The sequence below is a fragment of the Bolinopsis microptera genome, chromosome 13 (assembly GCF_026151205.1).
Source record: "Bolinopsis microptera isolate Bmic1 chromosome 13, MBARI_Bmic_1.0, whole genome shotgun sequence".
Lineage (NCBI taxonomy): Eukaryota > Metazoa > Ctenophora > Tentaculata > Lobata > Bolinopsidae > Bolinopsis > Bolinopsis microptera.
This window is the reverse complement of record NC_087084.1, coordinates 2,532,373-2,550,357: the sequence shown is the minus strand read 5'-3', so window position 1 is coordinate 2,550,357 and position 17,985 is coordinate 2,532,373. Positions and strand designations below refer to the sequence as shown.

The following is a 17,985-nucleotide window of genomic DNA, read 5'->3' as shown; positions in this document are numbered from 1 at the left end:
TTTTTGACAAAGTAATAACTTTTAAAATTAATTTTAAACCATTAAGGAGAAATTTTATTCAAAATCTGAGGAAATTTTCATCTTAGATAATTGTTCAAGCATTCTGAAAATCTCCCGGAAAGTTTTTCTAGCTTGCTCCTTTATAAAGATAATCGTCATTGAAGTTTGTGCTTTTTTGAAGAATTATTTTATAAAAACGTCAATTTTGCGATTTAGTATTCTCTGGTGTTGGGCCATGCCTTGGGTTGTGGAGCTCAGTTCTGCTTTCTGCAGGTATAAATTGTGCATTAGGCTAGTTTTAAAGTTAAAAATCTAAAAGTTGCACACGTGGGGACACGCCCAAATTGATAGAAAATTGCTAAAATCACTGAAAATTGCTGTTTTCGTCATTTTCTGTCAACTTTAGAGTGCCGTTGTGATTACAGTTCTTCTTGAAATACTTTGAAACTTTGCATGCTTATCAAGCTATATATAAAACAACTACATGCAAAAATATTCAGTCAGTGATCGACCGATATGCTTCCATAAACACAAGGAAATGTTTTTAAAGGAAAAATTTCGAAATCGTTGAAACTTCCTCCTTATTAATGAAGATATCAGTTTATATTTCGACTTTATAAAGTACCCTGACATTATAATCAAAAAGAGATGATATTTTACCAAAACCCATAATCATGGGTAGAGTGGACCGCTGCCAGTGTCTCTCTTTCCCAAACAAAAGGAAATGATATTAATTTGATTGACCGTTCTCAAATGCAAAATGATACCGAGAATGAAATCGGTCGCTCGCTTTTCCCATTCATTTACAATTGTAATAGATTAAGAAGAACTACCCAAAGGCAGCTGTACTCGGCAATGAAGATTCAATAAACTTCAGCTTGTTCAATAAGTAATAACTACCACCCTTGTCCCTTACCCCGAAATACTAGGTATCGACCCGAACGCAACCCAAAGAGATTTTTACAGCATCTGATTGATGTAATCAATCGAAACTTATTTAATTTTATACATTTCGTAAGCCGTTAATGAATGGGAAAAGCGAGCGACCGATTTCATTCTCGGTATCATTTTGCATTTGAGAACGGTCAATCAAATTAATATCATTTCCTTTTGTTTGGGAAAGAGAGACACTGGCAGCGGTCCACTCTACCCATGATTATGGGTTTTGGTAAAATAAATGTTCTATTTTTGATTTAAATAAAGTTATATAATAATAAATAAACTCACAAGTCATCCCAGTTGGAATGAGCGTTACAGATGGTAGGTTCATAACCCACGGGGCACTCTAAGCTAGGATTAGGTCCTTTGTTGTAAAAGTGGATGTACTTCAGAAGTTTTGGACCATTGCAGGGGTCCTTGATTTGTATACTTTGCGAGCATACTGCTTTTGCCTGAATTTCATTTATAATTACTTACTATTAAACAATTATATTTGAACATTTAGAATTCCCATGCTTAAAGCTATCAGTACTGAACAAGGACAAAATGAAATCGTGGCTCGTGCGGAATCGCGATTTTCCCCATTCTCCGCAACAAATCGCGACATTTCACGTTTCACGTTTGCCGCGATTTTCTCAGATCTTCGCGACAATTCGCGATTTTTAAGTTCTCCGCGACAAATCGCGCATTTTCCTTGAAATCTGTTAACCAAATTTGCGTATTTTCCTTTAAATCTGCGGGTCAAATATCACGTTATCTACAAGTATATGGAACCAATCACGTCCACAGCCTTCCGAATGTAGGTACGGACTTCGAAAATCGAAAAAAACATTTTCGGCTAATAATGATCAGGGTAGCATGAATAAATGAATCGTGAACAAAAGTAGTTTCTAGAAAAAATGTTGACTCATAAAATTTTCGGTCCGAGTCATCCTCGATATGTACCTCTGAAGGCGAAGCTCCCGCTTCCGATCATCACATGGCATGAAGTGCGTTTAGACACTTGATATCATTTAAGAATGTGCAGTGTGTAGTAATTGTATGGAAATTGTTGAGAATGTGTAGTGCTGTGAACGGCAATTCCAGAACATGTAAGACTATTGTCCCTCGATCCCCGAGTCTCTCAATTACTGCCTACACACTGCACATTCTTAAATGATATCAAGACGTGTCTAAGCGCACTTCATGCCATGTGATGATCGGAAGCGGGAGCTCTGCCTTCAGAGGTACGTATCGAGGATGACTCGGACCGAAAATTTTATAAGTCAACATTTTTTCAAAATTTTTCTAGAAACTACTTTTGTTCACGATTCATTTATTCTTGCTACCCTGATCATTATTAGCCGAAACCTGAGTCAGGCCCAACATGATCAAATCTAGACTACCACTAGACAGGATTAACTACCTGAACTTAACCAGAAAACAAAAAAAATGTAGGCTCGTAATGCGATCAGGGTAGCATGAACCGTGGAGAAAATAGAAAATGTTTCGAACAGTATACAGATAATTTCAGCAATGGTAATTGTCTAGCTAAAAGGATAGACACCCTCGAAAAATTAATAAACCAATACAATAGATTAAATGCTATAAAAATGGTACAAATTTAAAAAACTGGGGTAAAAAAATTTAACCCTTTGTAAAATAAAAATGGTCAACTAAAAATAAAATCTAACAATTCACATCGCAACAAAAAGCAGTTTAGACCCCCACTGAACAAGCACTCCATGACCTTTTAAGGTTTAGGATTGTTAATCAGGTTAAGGTATAAATCACTTATCGCCGTGGGTGGAAGATTTTTGGTACCTCTGTACCCCATGATAGAGATTATACAGGTTCTGAGTAAATCAAAACGCAGTCTGCGTCTGACGAATGACATCACATCACAATACCGTTGGCCTTTCTTAAGGCTGATCTTTACAGCGAGATGTTTTAGGAACTGTGAATCCTCAAACGCCATTCCTCCTGTAGTACAGAGTACTGAATACCAGTGGCGTAAAGGTAGCCTTTTCTACATTGAGGTCTCTGTCATTGTACTCACTTTTTTGTTCTTTTCGTGAGATTGGTACATCTGCGAGATGCTCTTGTCACTGTTGGACTGGGCTTGAGGGTGAAGTACCCTTACATCTGTGAATGCCATGTCCAGCGGCAACCAGAACGATCTCGCACTGATGTCCAGTCTTGCACCATCCTGTCTATTTGTTCCATTAGATAGTTCAAGTGTGTGAGGAACGGAGAGAAGCTGGGGTTCTGTTTCAACGTCTTTGCAAACAGTGGTAAGGAGTTCAGCTATTGTATCTCTGAGTGAATCGTGTCTAAGTGAAACGTAGCCTCCGACTTTGCAGGTTAGAGTATAGTTGATATGATTTTGATTTCCACATACACATAGGGGACCTCTGTTATAGCTGTAGACACTAGACAGTGTAATATTATATCTGAGTGAGAGGGCATCAAAGAATTCTTGTTTGTAGAGGACGTACCCACATGCTTTTAGAGAGAGTGTGGATAACCAAATGGATGCTCCTTTTACACTAAGGAGTTCTATTTGCCTTTGTGTGGATGGGGGTACTTCATTCATAACTAATAGTTTCACGTTGGTGTTTGTAAAGCTCTTCCTTACCCTTCTTTACTTCACTTATGAGTTATAATGTCATGCTGCAGTTCTTCGTTTAGTTGGAAAGTAGTAAACTGTTGAAAAACCGCTTCTGTGAGCCGTTTTGTAGCATTTACTGAGTTAGAGTACTCCATCTCTGCTGTTGAAGTGCAGTCTGGAATGCTCAGCCCGCCCATTCTTGCGGGAAGTAAAGCTATCTTTCTGATCTGATCAGGCACAAATCTTTTGCCCATAATGGCTGGTATAAAATCTTCCTTGACACAGCTTATTCCAAGAGTTTTAGATGATCGGAAATCCCTGGGGCGGTACAGCAAAAAAATTCCACCTTTTGGAGGTTCCGTAGATAAAAGCGGAGTAGGCTAGCTGGGGTTTATTGGTTTCCAGGAATCCACTATCACAAGCATTTCTTAACCCACTCCCACTCGCCTGCTGAGAGCTGACGTAACCTTGTTGGCCAAAGACTTGACCACTAGACATAAAGTTGACCACTAGACATATAAAACTTTACCACGGACATTGGTAATTCATGTTGCCAGTTTTTTGTAGCGGTTAAGAAAAATTTGAAAGGTTTCCCTCTTTCAAATTTTATACTTAATTTTTTAGTATAAAATTTAAATATTCTAAGCATCACATTATGGCATGATCACATTCTTGATCGTCGGCTTCCTCGTTCACTTCTTCGGAGTTACTATCTACCTCCACATATTGTAAAAGTTTATACTGAAATGCAGGACTGAGGTGGCGAGGTGGTCAAATAAAAAATTGTTTTCAAAAAGCGGTTATTACTGATGCTTTAAGCATGGAATATTTAATGCACGATAACCCATTTGACGAAGATGACCTGTGATATGCTCATTGATATCAAAATTCAAATCTGGTCATATTTCGTATCTGTTGTTTTTACACAACTTTCATAATCATAGACACTGATCTACAGATATTGTGATATTTAATTGCTTAATGACTGCTTCTCTTGCATATTGTATAAAAAATTAATTTACAAATTATCTGCTAAAACTTTAAGCCAAAAAGAGATGAAAAAAATTTGAATTTTTGATGGTTTTGAATGCTTTCGAGCGTTAATTTTAATGTTAGTTCATAATTGTGTCCGTTCATTTAATGTCCGGTCAAATAAGGTCCCATAAGGTAGTTGTATATACTTTAAAAACATTCGTGTCAATTCCCCAGTCCCTACCCCACCCATCCTAATTCCCACAGGGGGCCGAGGGGGGGGGGGGGGGAGGTTTCGATCAAACGCTGCCATTTGAATTGTAGCCGTTTGCCTACAAAAGCAATTAACATCATGACACATCCACATCCACATCCACATCCACATCCACATCCACATCCACTTCCACATCCACACCTCATGACACATTCGCATGATGCCAGTTTTGTCTATCAGTTAAGGATATTTGAAAGGTTTCCCTCATAGAGCTCTTGGGCTTTATTGTTTCAATTGAATGAGGGGCGGCCGGTGGTGACGACACACATCTTATAAATAACATTAACAGCATACGTTCTCAATCATTCGATTATCTAAATTTCTATCACGTTTCAATTTGTTTGCTGCGATGAGGACCTTAATCCTGATTATAACTTTCTCTACTCTTTTCATTTTGGTGAATGCAGGGGTAAAATGTGAGGGGAAGAAATTTAAAAAGAATGTAAAGAAGTATGAAAAGTGCCGTGCTGGAGGATATACATCTATAATAGATGGCTGTGCAGTAACGACGATAGGGAAGTTGAAGAAAAAGCAGGCAAAGAAGTGTGAAAAATCTGAGGAGGTTTTAAAGAAATGTGGCTACACATGCACTGACACTGTCCATGGTGGGTGGACTGAATTCGGAGATTGGTCTGAATGCTCTGCTGAATGTGCTGGAGGATCCAAAACTAGGTTCAGGACCTGCACTAACCCTGCCCCTCAACATAAAGGAGCAGACTGCCAGGGAGAGGAATCAGAAAACCAGGATTGCAACACACAAGATTGTCCAGTTGATGGTGAGTGAACTGAATTCGGAGATTGGTCTGGATGCTCTGCTGAATGTGCTGGAGGATCCAAAACTAGGTCCAGGACCTGCACTAACCCTGCACCTCAACATAAAGGAGCAGAATGTCAGGGAAATGAATCAGAAAACCAGAATTGCAACACACAAGATTGTCCAGTTGATGATGTTCAAAAGGTGATAACAGCAGCTTGGCAGCAGATTCCAGGAGGACTTACCAAGATCTCGAAAGGAGACTCAGGAGTGTGGGGTGTCAATAGCAATGACAACATCTACCAGCTTAATACTGATGGAAACAGCTGGACTCAAATCGCTGGTGGATTGGTGCAAGTTTCATCCGGAGCATCTGTTTGGGGGGTCAACAAAGCCGATTCAATCTACAAGTACTTGGGAGAGGACAAATGGCAACAGATCGGCGGAGCACTGACAAACGTAGATGTGAGCAACAAGGATCATGTGTGGGGAGTGAACAGAGGACAGGACATCTTCAGATGGATTGGCTCCTCATGGCAGCATATCGTCGGGAAACTCATCCAAATTAGTGTCGGGGAATCTGGGGTGTGGGGAGTGAATTCGGCACACGATATCTTCTACCGAGTGGGAACGTACGGTGACGCCGACACTGCTGGAACAGGCTGGACACAGGTTCCTGGAAAACTGCAATGGATTAGCTCAGGAACGGACCTTGTTGTTGGCGTAAATTCTGCTAATGACATCTTTTACCGCGAGGGAATGACTGCAGATAACCCTACAGGCACAGGATGGGTAAAGGTATCCGGAAAGTTGATGCAAATCGATGTGAACAGAAACGAAGTAGTTGGAACTAACTCTGGACACTCAATCTACAGATCTCCAGTCGGACAAGCATAAGTTGGTCGTTTGAAGATCAATTCGTGAAGTAAAGGACTATAGTTGATTTTATGCTCTTCGTGCATGCGTTTTCTTCATTATTTGAAAAAAAAAACCAGATTAGTATGTGCTTTAATATTTTGTATCGGGATCGGTCACATATTACGTAAACAGAACCACTCCTATCCCATCCCCTTCAAAGGCCACTTTACCGAGCGATCCCTCAGTTTATAGATTTTCTCACCTATTATAATTATTGGAACCAGTATGCTCATTGCTCATCTTACTCTTGGCCTTGAATCTATCTTTTTAAGAAGTTACATTATAACATTTAATAAAATGGGTATGATATACAACTTTTTTTGGATTTATCATTTGAGCTAAAAAACGATATTTTGTTAAGGTGCAAGTTCAAAGGTTTATGTGATTATATCATTATAATGTGTTACGAATAATTTTGTATGATACATATTGTCTCTCTTTGTCAATACATAATTTATACCACGATCAATTCACCCTAAAATGTAGTAGTACCAGCTGTACATGTAAAACAGTAAAATTTGCGTTACCATTCAAAGCCATATTACGACCTGTATCTTCGCCGAATCTCAGCTGTGTAATAACAAAGCTTGAAGATACCAGCTAAAGCTAAAAGTTGGCAGTACCCATCGTTTCTAATTCTAATTTCGGAAAACATGTCAGTAAGGGGGAAGGCAAATAAAAGGCGACAGCGGGATTTAATGTAATAATTCGTATTATAAACTTACTGATATACTGATAGTTAGATAATATCCGGTTGGAAGAGACAAGGACAAATGGAACAAGAAGTTTGGAATGGAGGCAAATTTTGGAATGGAGGCGTCAACGCCATCTTCAGGCTCAAATTAGTTGTTATTTAGTAGTGTTGAAAGTATTAAAAACTTACAATAACACCCTGACCTCCAGCACTGTTATAAGCTGAACAAGAGGATCCCGTGTTCGGATTAACCAGCACTCCATCCGAGTAAAGACCAACATTCCCGGTGAATACGTCACAGTAGATAACGACCTGCAAGTTATATATGTTATGTCACATTTTGGCGAAGTCGGAGGTTGTATTTACAAATAATGACGGCATTGGTTGCTTGATAATATACAAAAAAAAAACATAATAAAAACAAAATAAAAAATAAATAAAGAAAGAAGAAAGTACCTGTCCAGCACTACACCCTGCAATGGAAACAGCATCATCAGCAGCATCACTCATATCACCAATAACCTCCACATCAGGAACATTGATAACAACCGGTTCCTTAGGGCCCCACACCCGTACTTCACATAAAGTCAGGTAAGTTTTGTCGTTTACAAGTTTCACTGTGTCACCAACTATTCCTTGACCTTCCTTACAGATCACTTCGTAGCTGAACTTTAGAGGGTCGTATTTGATGGTCCCACAGAAAACATCTCCAACGTAAATCTGAAAAAAATGGATGTGTAATTTTAAGTTGTATTTTCGAACTATGATTTACAATCATGTGTCTACTACATACATACTCAAAGTCTTATCCAGTCGTATAATCATTCAAATAAAAAAGGAATTTCCCCCGATAAAATTGTAATTTTTACCTTCACACCATCGATCCTGTCACCACAACAATCAATCCTGTTTTTGACCCAGACTTTGTTGACAATATAGTTGTCCTCTAGATCTACCATCCACCAGCCTGCGCTTGCAGTGTGAGTGCAAGCACCCCTGGGGAGTATTGTTAACTCAAATAGCATTTTGGTAACCTCTTAATTGATTAATTACCGGTTAATTAGACACTTTACTAAAGTGACTTGAGTTTATAAACACCTAACCAAACGTGTTGCAAGTAACCCCATAACGAATTTGTGGTGATAAAAGGAGATAATTGTCAACATTTCAATCTTTATAATCGAGGCGGCAGTTCCACGAGCAAAGTTGATTAACTTACGATTTCCACGCTCCGGCTTCATTACCATCAACAGCACGGCTGGAGACGCCTCCCCACTCCGTTGAAGATTGTGATGTTGGTCTGAGGTACGCCAGATTAACCAGACGATCCTCTCCAACCTCAGCGGTGGGGTCTGAGAAGACTTTGACCTGAGTGTTATTTTTTATTGGTAAACTTTACGATTTTTTGCATTGCTTTTTAACCCTAGAATTTATCTTTTTATCTTCATTATTATGGTGTGACTGAGGAAACATGATATGAAGGACTTGTTTTAATTCTAAATAAAAAGCTCGACTTTAAAGCTAAGGATATGAAGATTTACCTCACAAAGTGCAAGGTATTGCTTAGGAGCTGCTTCTATACGGATATTAGTTCCAAACACATTCTCAGAGGTGTCACTCTCACAGTTGATGACATATACACCTTGTCCCCAAACGTAGTTAACTTCACCACAGAGCATTTCATCCGCGTAAACCTATAAAGGTTCAAGAGGTATGTTTATTGTTTACATTCAGAATACTGTATATTATCATTTTTACATCTAAGGGTAGTCACTAGTTATTGGCTAAAGCTAAAATCACATTGCCAAGACGTGAAACATTGCATGTTAAATACAGCGTGTTTCAAAAAAAATGTCCTGATTTAAAAAAACAATAAATTTTTTTATAAAGGAGCAAAATGCCCAATTAGATCACCTTAACCCCATCAATCCTGTCTCGACAACAATCTGTTCTATCATAAATAACAACACTCCTGATATCGACAGGGTCAGGAAACTCGAGATTCCACCAGCCATCATCAACATTTCCTGTATGGGAACAGCTGCCACTGAAAGTTCAGCTCCATTAGTCGGTTCGTTGTATTGAAGTTAAGGTCTTATCATTATTTTGAAAATCAAAAAGGTTGGGCAGTATGTAGATAGCCCGACCCCTGTCCGCGGACAACTGCCCACGGACAACTGTCCACGAACACCTGTCTCCCAGATCATATTACTGCATGATACCAGTATCCCCTGAATCAAGCAGGGTTAACATCATCGCACGCGAATTTCAATCAGAGGTGGTGTCAAGGCTAATTATTAAACGATTAAGCAACCTTACGAGATCAGTTCACATCATGCAATATATAAAGAATAACTGACTTGTGTAAATGAGCAGAACTTTGCTGATCAAGAGAAGCGAAAGATGAAGAGATATCAGCAGCTGACAGAAGAGATAGAAGCCAACGGATGGGCTTGCAAGCTCCAGACAGTAGAAGTGGGAGCTCGAGGCATTTACAACTATAGCCTCCCAACCTTTATGAACCACCTGAACGTAAACAACAAAGAGAAGAAGAAGGCCTGCATGAAGATCGCTGAGATCAGCCTGAGGGCATCGTATACCATCTATTTGTCCAGAAACAATACCATATGGACAGATGATTGGGAGTTAGTCAAGAGACCAGTAATAGCATAGTAGGAGCGTAGAATGTTTGGGCCCAGAAAAACATGTTTAATACCGCTATGAACCCGTCATAAGCCGGGGACTACTATGAAAGTGATGATGCTGTGTTGTTGAAAGACCTTCGACCAATCAAAGATGTACCTCATCACGCCAAGCAGTTATGCTTGTAGGTGAATACACACTTATAGAGTACAACAACTTTATAACACTCCATCAGACCGCATCAATCATTTCTATCATCAACTCCTTCCTCCATTAATTTCGTCCTTTAGACAGAAGAGTACCATGTCAGCGGATACTGGTATATGATTGTTGTGTTTAGTGTTACGTCAGAGAGGAGAATAAACCAATTGTGGAAATATAATTGTTTGTCTATATTTATGAAATCAGTGAAGTTCTGTTAGATGCTGGGAAATATCGCGTTAATAATCTGTAGCATATTTTGACGAGAATTGAGATACCTCACTCATAATTAAATATTTAAAAAACAGTGTATTCTGTGTAAAATTATTTTTATCCCGGTTGTTGCGACAAGTAAAAATGCTCTTATTAGCGAAAGGAGATTACTCGACGTTTCAATGTGACTACATCGTATTCATGATCTCAAATTATTTGTTATATAGTAGTGTTGAAAGTATTAAAAATATAAAGACTATAAAAAACAGTATTTACCCATGATCTTGGCAGTGAGTAATAACAGATGTTAAATATCATTAACAAACTTAAGAAAGATATAAATTTCCTTTCATATTGCAATATGCAACTAAAATTATTTGGCCATGCAAAACTTAAAGTCAAAGCAGGAGGTTTAGCTACGGTAAAAATAATCATTGATATTAATTTTAAAATATATTAATACAAGATCTTTGAAGATCTACAATAAGTCTTATGTTTATGAATGCAAGATAGCCTATTTAGCAACCTAACGCCAGGGAGTCTGTGCTTGAAGGTGTACTTCCTTGTGGGACTAATTTTGGTGCTGTTTCGTAATTCAACGGTTATTCAATTTTTGAATGCAACTGTGAAAGGACTTAATAATATAAGGTGATAGTATGTTTATTCAGTTTATAATAAGAAATTCGAGTCTATTGTTATTTGTTTCCACGGTGTAAGAGTGTCTGAACTAATTCAATAGTCTGAGTCCAGAGCGATGGTCCTCCCAAATCCCTCCAGAAGTTTCTGTCTACACATCTGATGAAGTTTTGTTGCTTTTCAGCGTCACAGATTTTGTTTGAGCTCTCAAATCGCCTTTACTCTGCTGGATCGCTGACTTTGAGTTGCACAACTCACCCGTTTTCAGTGAAGATAAAGTGGTTGCCTTGAGTCCACATCCTCCTTTTATCCACTCTCTGAAGTTTCCAAATCTCATCCAATAAACTATCGGGTTAGCACTTGCGTTCAGACTTGTGCTGAGAAGAGCTGTGCAATTCCAGGCGTAGAAGTACACCACAGGAGAGCTGTAGAAGGGTCCAGGGTACTTGTAACGATAAATCGTTATAAGATACAGGATGTAGTTCAGGAAGAGTGGAATGTTGGAGACGATGTAAAGAAGAGTAACCAAGATAATGGTCAATGTAATCTGGTTTCTTTTATTCTTCACAGCTGCTCGACTTTGCTTCGCAAGTTTGATCAGCCCAGGCTTGTCTTTCCTCGAAGAAAGGATCTTGTAAGATGCAATGATGCAGCTAACAGTTACCGGAAGGACCGGGCATGCAAGAAAGATGGTATCCAAGGTATTGTCAATTACATCCCAAACTTTAGTCATGTTCTTCCCTGGTATTGATTCAACCCAACAATAGCCATCTTCCCAGTGGTAGGTTATCTGGACCAGCTTTACAAAAGGTGGAATTGCGAAGAAACATGCCATGGACACAACAAGTACAGCAATGAGGCTCAAAACTAATCTTTGACTGACTTTTCTTAGGGGAAAGAGAAGGATGTACGTTCTACTAAGTGAAAGTGTGGCAACCAGAAAGACAGATATTCTTTGAGACATCTTGAAGAGGATATGCTGGGTTGGGCAGAAATCTGGTAGCCAAACATCTCTGTATCTTACCATGGTCATACCATAGTTCAAGGTGAGCAGTGAAATGAATGCATCATTCACAGTGGTCAATATGTAAAGGTGATCGTTCAGCTCAGAGGATCTCAGGCGCTGTTTCACAAAGAAGCAGAGAGCTAAGATGTTGTTCGGGAGTCCAAATGCAAAGCAGATCAGATATATTGTCCCGACTGTAAGATCTGCACTCTTGTAGTGCTCAAAGAACTCTGTCTTATTGTACATTCTGGTGCTGTGACTGTTTTAAAGTAATTAGTTATTTGTTGTACGATAAGCTGTCTGCAAGTACAAAAAAAAAAACAATCGAAAAATGAGGAAGAAAAAAAGAAACGGATTTTAAAACTTTTTTGACGACCAAAAAGCAGGCGTAAAAAATAAAACTCCTAAAAGTATGTTAAAGATTATTAACAACAAACAAAGATACAACAACACTTATTATTAACAATCAACATGATATTTACAACCTGACGACACACAACCTGTTGAACTGGAAGCCAAATTATGGAAAGAGGTCAAGGGGCAGACCCCGTAAGAACTGGAAGTCCTGCGTACTCGAAGATGCTGCTAAGTTTACAGGTGTTGAAAACATCGACAACAAGACAACAGAAGCTTTGGCTACCAACCGAGTACAGTGGAGACATATGTTACGCCGCCAACGCGATGTGTGTGATGCAGGCCACTCCAACGACTAGGAGGAGACCTTACCATGTATGTATGTGACGACACACAACCCGAACATGAAACATCTATCAACTAGAACTACTCAATCCAAACATAACCATGAGTTGCTTCATACTATAGTCGGGCAACCAAGATATCTATAAAAAACGAGCAAGTGTATCGATAAAACAAGTTGAACAAAGCAGGTTTTATCAAATGCATCTACAGAACGTCAAATTAGAAGATTAAGGTAGTACTGTAAATTGAGTAAAACCATTACGTTGTGCGAAAAATATATTTTTTATGACCAAACATTTGCAAAAATTTCAAAATATACAAATATTCTTAAAGAAAATTCTAACACAGTGCGTCTGATCTCTTGAGTTTTCAGGGGCTAACTTTTCTTCTCCTAGGTTTGGTACAAAGCTCTTGAACTGGCTCTGAAGTTTGTGCCAATGAAAGCAAGTCACGTGGGTACAACAGTAGCAGAACGGCTGGCTGAGATCTCCAGGTTCGAGAGTGCGGGCGAGGCGTATCTGTCAATTGAGCGGTACAAGGAGAGTATTGACGCCTTTATACTGGGGGACAAGTGGGACAGGGCTCGAGCAGTGGCGAGGGAGCACGCTCCACATTTCGAACACAGGGTGGAGGAGGAGTACGTTGAGAGTTTGAAGAGAGGAGGCAAGGCCGAGGAGCTTGCCAATGTGGATGTTATAGCGGGGTTAGATCTGTTAGCGAACAGGGGACAATGGGCAAAGTGTCTACAGACAGCAGAAAACGAGGTAAGATATTATTTTAAATCGTTTGTTTTGTACCATTGTTAATCCTTTAGTCGAACTTTAGTCCTACTCTTAGAGTCCGCGGACATTTGTCCGCGGACAGGGGTCGGGCTATCTAGATACTGCCAAAGGTTGTGACTATTACAGTGATTATTTTTATTATTTCACGACTCTATTTCTGTGAATTGTTGCAAAATTTCACTTTAAGCTTGATAACAATAATTAATCGTTATTCTGAGAACGCTTGCAATTAACCCAGTTACTAATTGTCGTAAATTCATACTAGCTTACCCAAGCAAGTCTCCGTTAGTGTCTCCATCAATAGCCATTCCTGCTACCCCGTTCCACCCAGTACTTGATTGTGTAGCCTTACCATCCCCAGCGACGTTTATGAATTGTCCACGCTTGACACTCGGTTTCCCTGAACATAATTCATCCAAAGTGGGATTTTACTTAGATTTAAATTTCACTTACCGCAAAATTCTGCAATCATCATAGAGAAAATTACCCTGTCTCACTAAAAACAACCACTTGACATGCTTAAAAGGAATGTAAAATGAAACTTATTGTTTCATTACTAAATTACAAATGCTTACCTAGGACCTCCACCTCACATAAAGCTAGGAACTCATCATCCTGTGCTACTTTAACAGTGTTACCAGCGGTCCCGAAACAGCTCACTCGATACACAGTCTTGTCAGTCTCCCATTTAACAGCTCCACACAGTGTTTTACCAACGTACACCTGTTGTAGGGTATCAGCGTGATAATTTTACGAGAATGATCGATTACCTCATTTACATGGTCTGTCCTTTTTTCAAATATGATATTTCCTGAACAGAAAGATGAACAATAAGTCGGTAAACTAAGAAGTTACTGATTGATTGAGGAGCACTACCCAGAGGCATTACTCGGCACTAACGCCTCACTACTGAGGATGGCACGATTGAGGTACTCAAAGTTTTATTCCCAAAGAAAGTTTTGATAAACGGAAAATCATCAGAATATAAAAAAGAGATTTCAGAAGATGTTTGAAGAGGAGCTTTTCTGCCGTCCCCTTGACCGAAATTTCGCGGTTTTGACTAAAATTTTGACCAGTGACCAATCAGTGAGGTAGGTGAGAGTAACACAAGTTGCCATAAAAGTACTGCAAAGCAGTATATCCGGAGAAAACTTTAATGCAATGACAATTTTGAATATGTCCTACCGGTAGGACATATTCGAATTTCAGCTTTCCGCAACCCAAATTCCACTGTTTTGACTGAATTTTTCTTTAATGACCATCTTACAAGCTTACTGAAGATGGCACAAGACACGATTGAGGTACTGAAAGTTGGATTCCCAAGGATATCTCTGATAAACAGAATTGTTGGCAGTTTGTTTCCGAGTGAAGAAGCATCTTAAGATTATAGAAATTTATTTGTTCGGACATAACGTTGGTGCGTCACTGAACGTTTCAGCGCTTACGTAATATCCTCACAAATTAAATTTGATTAGAATTGTTTACCCAAAATAATTTTCCTCTTCATAATCTCTGCCTTAATAAATTCCGATAAGGTAACATCTTACCTGAACACCGTCTAGTCGTGGTTGGCAACAATCCACCCGGTTGTAAATAACTACTGAATCTACATCGTACATTTCTATCAGATTCACCTGATGTATATGACCTCATGTAATGTGTATGTCACATTATTTTAATGTCGAGCAAATTTAAAATTGGCACCCAACTAATTGGTCGATGCTTCAAAATGTCGTGATCATCTTCATTTTCAACCCATGCTCGGAATTGTATAAATATAAGTTTAAACCTTCCACATGTTGAAATGGTTGTTTGCAGAGTGACTGCAGGTCTTCCTGGCCCATATTCCGTTAATATTCCCATCAGTGGCACGTGATGGTAATCCTCCCCACCCTGTACTGCTCTGCCAATCAGGTTTACCTGTTTTAAATTAGAATTATTGTAAAACTTAAATATAAATTATATAAAACTAATGTTCCTATATTCCTTTAGTTCTTTAGTTCCTTCGCTGCCATCCAATGGAATAAGATCAACAATAAACAGTCAATAGTAGATCAAACGGATACCTGTAGCAACGTTCTCGAGGGCTACATCATCAGTCGGTATTCCAAATGCCTCAACTTCACAGATAGTTAAATAATCGTAAGGTTGAACTATCCTAATACTTCCTGCTACTGCTCCTTGACAGGATATCTCGTACACTTGTTTGCCTTCCTCAACCTTAATATCACCGCAATATACTGCTCCTGCATACACCTGGGCAATGAAGTTTATCTATTCATTCAAATTAAAAACTTGGCTTTAGAAAAAGTCAATTCTTATTCATTTCCCGTTATACAAGTATTTTGCACTTAGCTCTTTAAAAAAGCCAAAAGTTAAATGAGGACTTTAAAACGCGACCCCACAACAAACCTTTGCGTCATCAATTCTGTCCTGACAGCAATCCATTCTGTTATACACAAGTACTTTTGTAATTTTGTAGTTCTGGTTAAGTTCCACCATCCACCAGTTTCCTGCGGCTCCTTCAGTTCGGGTGCAGGATCTAAAAACAAAATATCTTATTAACTACTTTTAAATGACAAACAAATTCAAGTAAGCCTGTATTCGACTAAACATAGTCCACATTGTTTTAAATAAAGTGACATGGTCAGCACTAATAAGGCAATAGTATTTACCCGTCGCTCCATTCCCCACTTCTGTTCCCATCGATTGCTCGTGTAGGTTCTCCATCCCACCCAATGCTTTTTTGTGTTGCAACCAGATTCTCCGACAATAGGCTCAATTCTGAAATACATTTTATTTATTTGGCAGTAACAATTTGTAATTGATTAAAATAACGAATAGTTTTTTGAAGATACGAACGTGATTAGCTATACAATCAATCTACAGATGGTAAGTTTGGGTTTTAAACCGCTTGTAAGCACATAATTATAACGGGGGCCGAGTATTATCTAATCTAAACCTCATGAGTTGACTAATGCATAAATTATGAATGCATAAATTATGAATGCATAAATTATGAATACATAAATTATGAATACATAAATTATGAATGCATAAATTATGAATGCATAAATTATGAATGCATAAATTATGAATGCATAAATTATGAATGCATAAATTATGAATGCATAAATTATGAATGCATAAATTATGAATGCATAAATTATGAATGCATAATTTTCCCCATACCTTGAGTGCCCACAATGGCTATCTCCCACATGTAGAACTCGTGACCACTATTTCTCTGTAACTTTACACTGTCTCCATGCTTACAGCCAGGGACAGGACGAACACTATCTTTAGTTTCTCTTTCACTTTCAACTATCATGGAGTAATCACTACACCTATAAAAAAGGGGAAGAATAGCATATTCTATGAATAAATTCGTAACAAAAGGTTTCTCTACAAGAATGTGTTGTCCCAGGAACCACAGAAAACTAACCAGTAGCCTCCTTCACAGATGTCACAGTCTGCAGAGGTACAATTCCAAGTGAGATGGGGACTACCATTCTTCTTAAACCACACCACGTGTCGCACGCAGTAAACCTTATCAAGTGTTATCTTCAGCCAGGATTCTCCACTCTGACAGATAGTTGGTCAGTGATATTTTTTTATCAATAAACTTTCAAATTGTTACACAAATACATCATTTTATTTCAAAGAAAATATCGCCGAATGACCTTACATGCCTTGACAAGTGACCAAGTGTAAACAAAATTAGGGACAAAATTAGGGACACCGAAACACCAATCAATTAATAGAGTCAACACACTGGGGAAATAGGAAAATAGAGATAATGGCGCTCTGGAAGACTCGGAAAAATAGAGATAATGGCGCTCTGGAAGACACACTGGGGAAATAGGAAAATAGAGATAATGGCGCTCTGGAAGACACACTGGGGAAATAGGAAAATAGAAATAATGGCGCTCTGGAAGACTCGGAAAATGAACTAACATGATCCATCCCGTGGGATGTAACAGAAGTTGTTTCCAGGTCCAGATCTATTGCATATTTAGCGGCGTTCTCTTTGTCCTTTTCTTGGAAGGCGTGGGATTGTGAGGCAGCTACTGGGATTATCTCGTCGGGAAGTCTTTTCCTAACTGAAATTCGAATATTCTCACTTGAATGAGACGTACTGTTCACTGGTTTGTTATATTAATATTATACAGGGTGGGCAAAAAGTCAGTGGACATACGTTGGCCTTAATAGCTCAGTTACTGAGTGGCCAATTGAAATAATTTTTTCTGGTATGACTTACTACCACCACTGGTTCGAGGAATTTGTCAAATCGAAAAATATTTGAGTTCATTTTTGAGACTTTTGGCCCACCCGGTATCTATTCGCCAATTATTAAACTTATAGCATAAACGTGATTGAAAGATTACAACTAGAAGATGCATTATTTTTTGATAATGATTGAGCTAAGGGAGAGTAATTATTGAGCTAAAAATCGGAAGTGATGATTGATAAATGTCAGCTTGAATCTATCATTTCACTTTATTTCCCATGACCTGTATAAGGAAGCTGAAGAATCAGCTGCAATTTAGTAGATAAGTAATTGGAATTGCCACTGACCTAACGTAGTTTCTGGAACGATCTCCATAGGATTAATTGGATTTGGAATTGGTGGCCCATCTGGGTCATCTTCCGGGTCATCTTCT

At 38.7% G+C, this 17,985-nt stretch overlaps 2 protein-coding genes across 2 annotated transcripts in view; one reads left to right on the top strand and one right to left on the bottom strand.

Annotated features, from left to right (window-relative positions):
* Positions 1–17,927, bottom strand: part of LOC134825361 (uncharacterized) — a 31,153-nt gene extending 13,226 nt beyond the window's left edge. The window contains exons 1-18 of the mRNA XM_063837538.1: positions 17,900–17,927; positions 17,279–17,424; positions 16,767–16,906; positions 16,514–16,668; positions 15,997–16,105; positions 15,734–15,863; positions 15,388–15,577; positions 15,111–15,241; positions 14,869–14,955; positions 13,897–14,044; positions 13,592–13,721; positions 9,056–9,188; positions 8,683–8,835; positions 8,361–8,509; positions 8,011–8,137; positions 7,598–7,861; positions 7,331–7,453; positions 1,228–1,391 (exon numbers count right to left, since the gene is read on the bottom strand). Of these exons, the coding sequence (XP_063693608.1) occupies positions 1,228–1,391; positions 7,331–7,453; positions 7,598–7,861; positions 8,011–8,137; positions 8,361–8,509; positions 8,683–8,835; positions 9,056–9,188; positions 13,592–13,721; positions 13,897–14,044; positions 14,869–14,955; positions 15,111–15,241; positions 15,388–15,577; positions 15,734–15,863; positions 15,997–16,105; positions 16,514–16,668; positions 16,767–16,906; positions 17,279–17,424; positions 17,900–17,927 (2,507 nt within the window). The remainder of the gene's footprint in view (positions 1–1,227; positions 1,392–7,330; positions 7,454–7,597; positions 7,862–8,010; positions 8,138–8,360; positions 8,510–8,682; positions 8,836–9,055; positions 9,189–13,591; positions 13,722–13,896; positions 14,045–14,868; positions 14,956–15,110; positions 15,242–15,387; positions 15,578–15,733; positions 15,864–15,996; positions 16,106–16,513; positions 16,669–16,766; positions 16,907–17,278; positions 17,425–17,899) is intronic.
* The window catches only part of LOC134825336 (agrin-like), a 91,823-nt gene that overhangs the window by 28,062 nt on the left and 45,776 nt on the right, over positions 1–17,985 (top strand). The gene's annotated exons all lie outside the window — the stretch shown is intronic.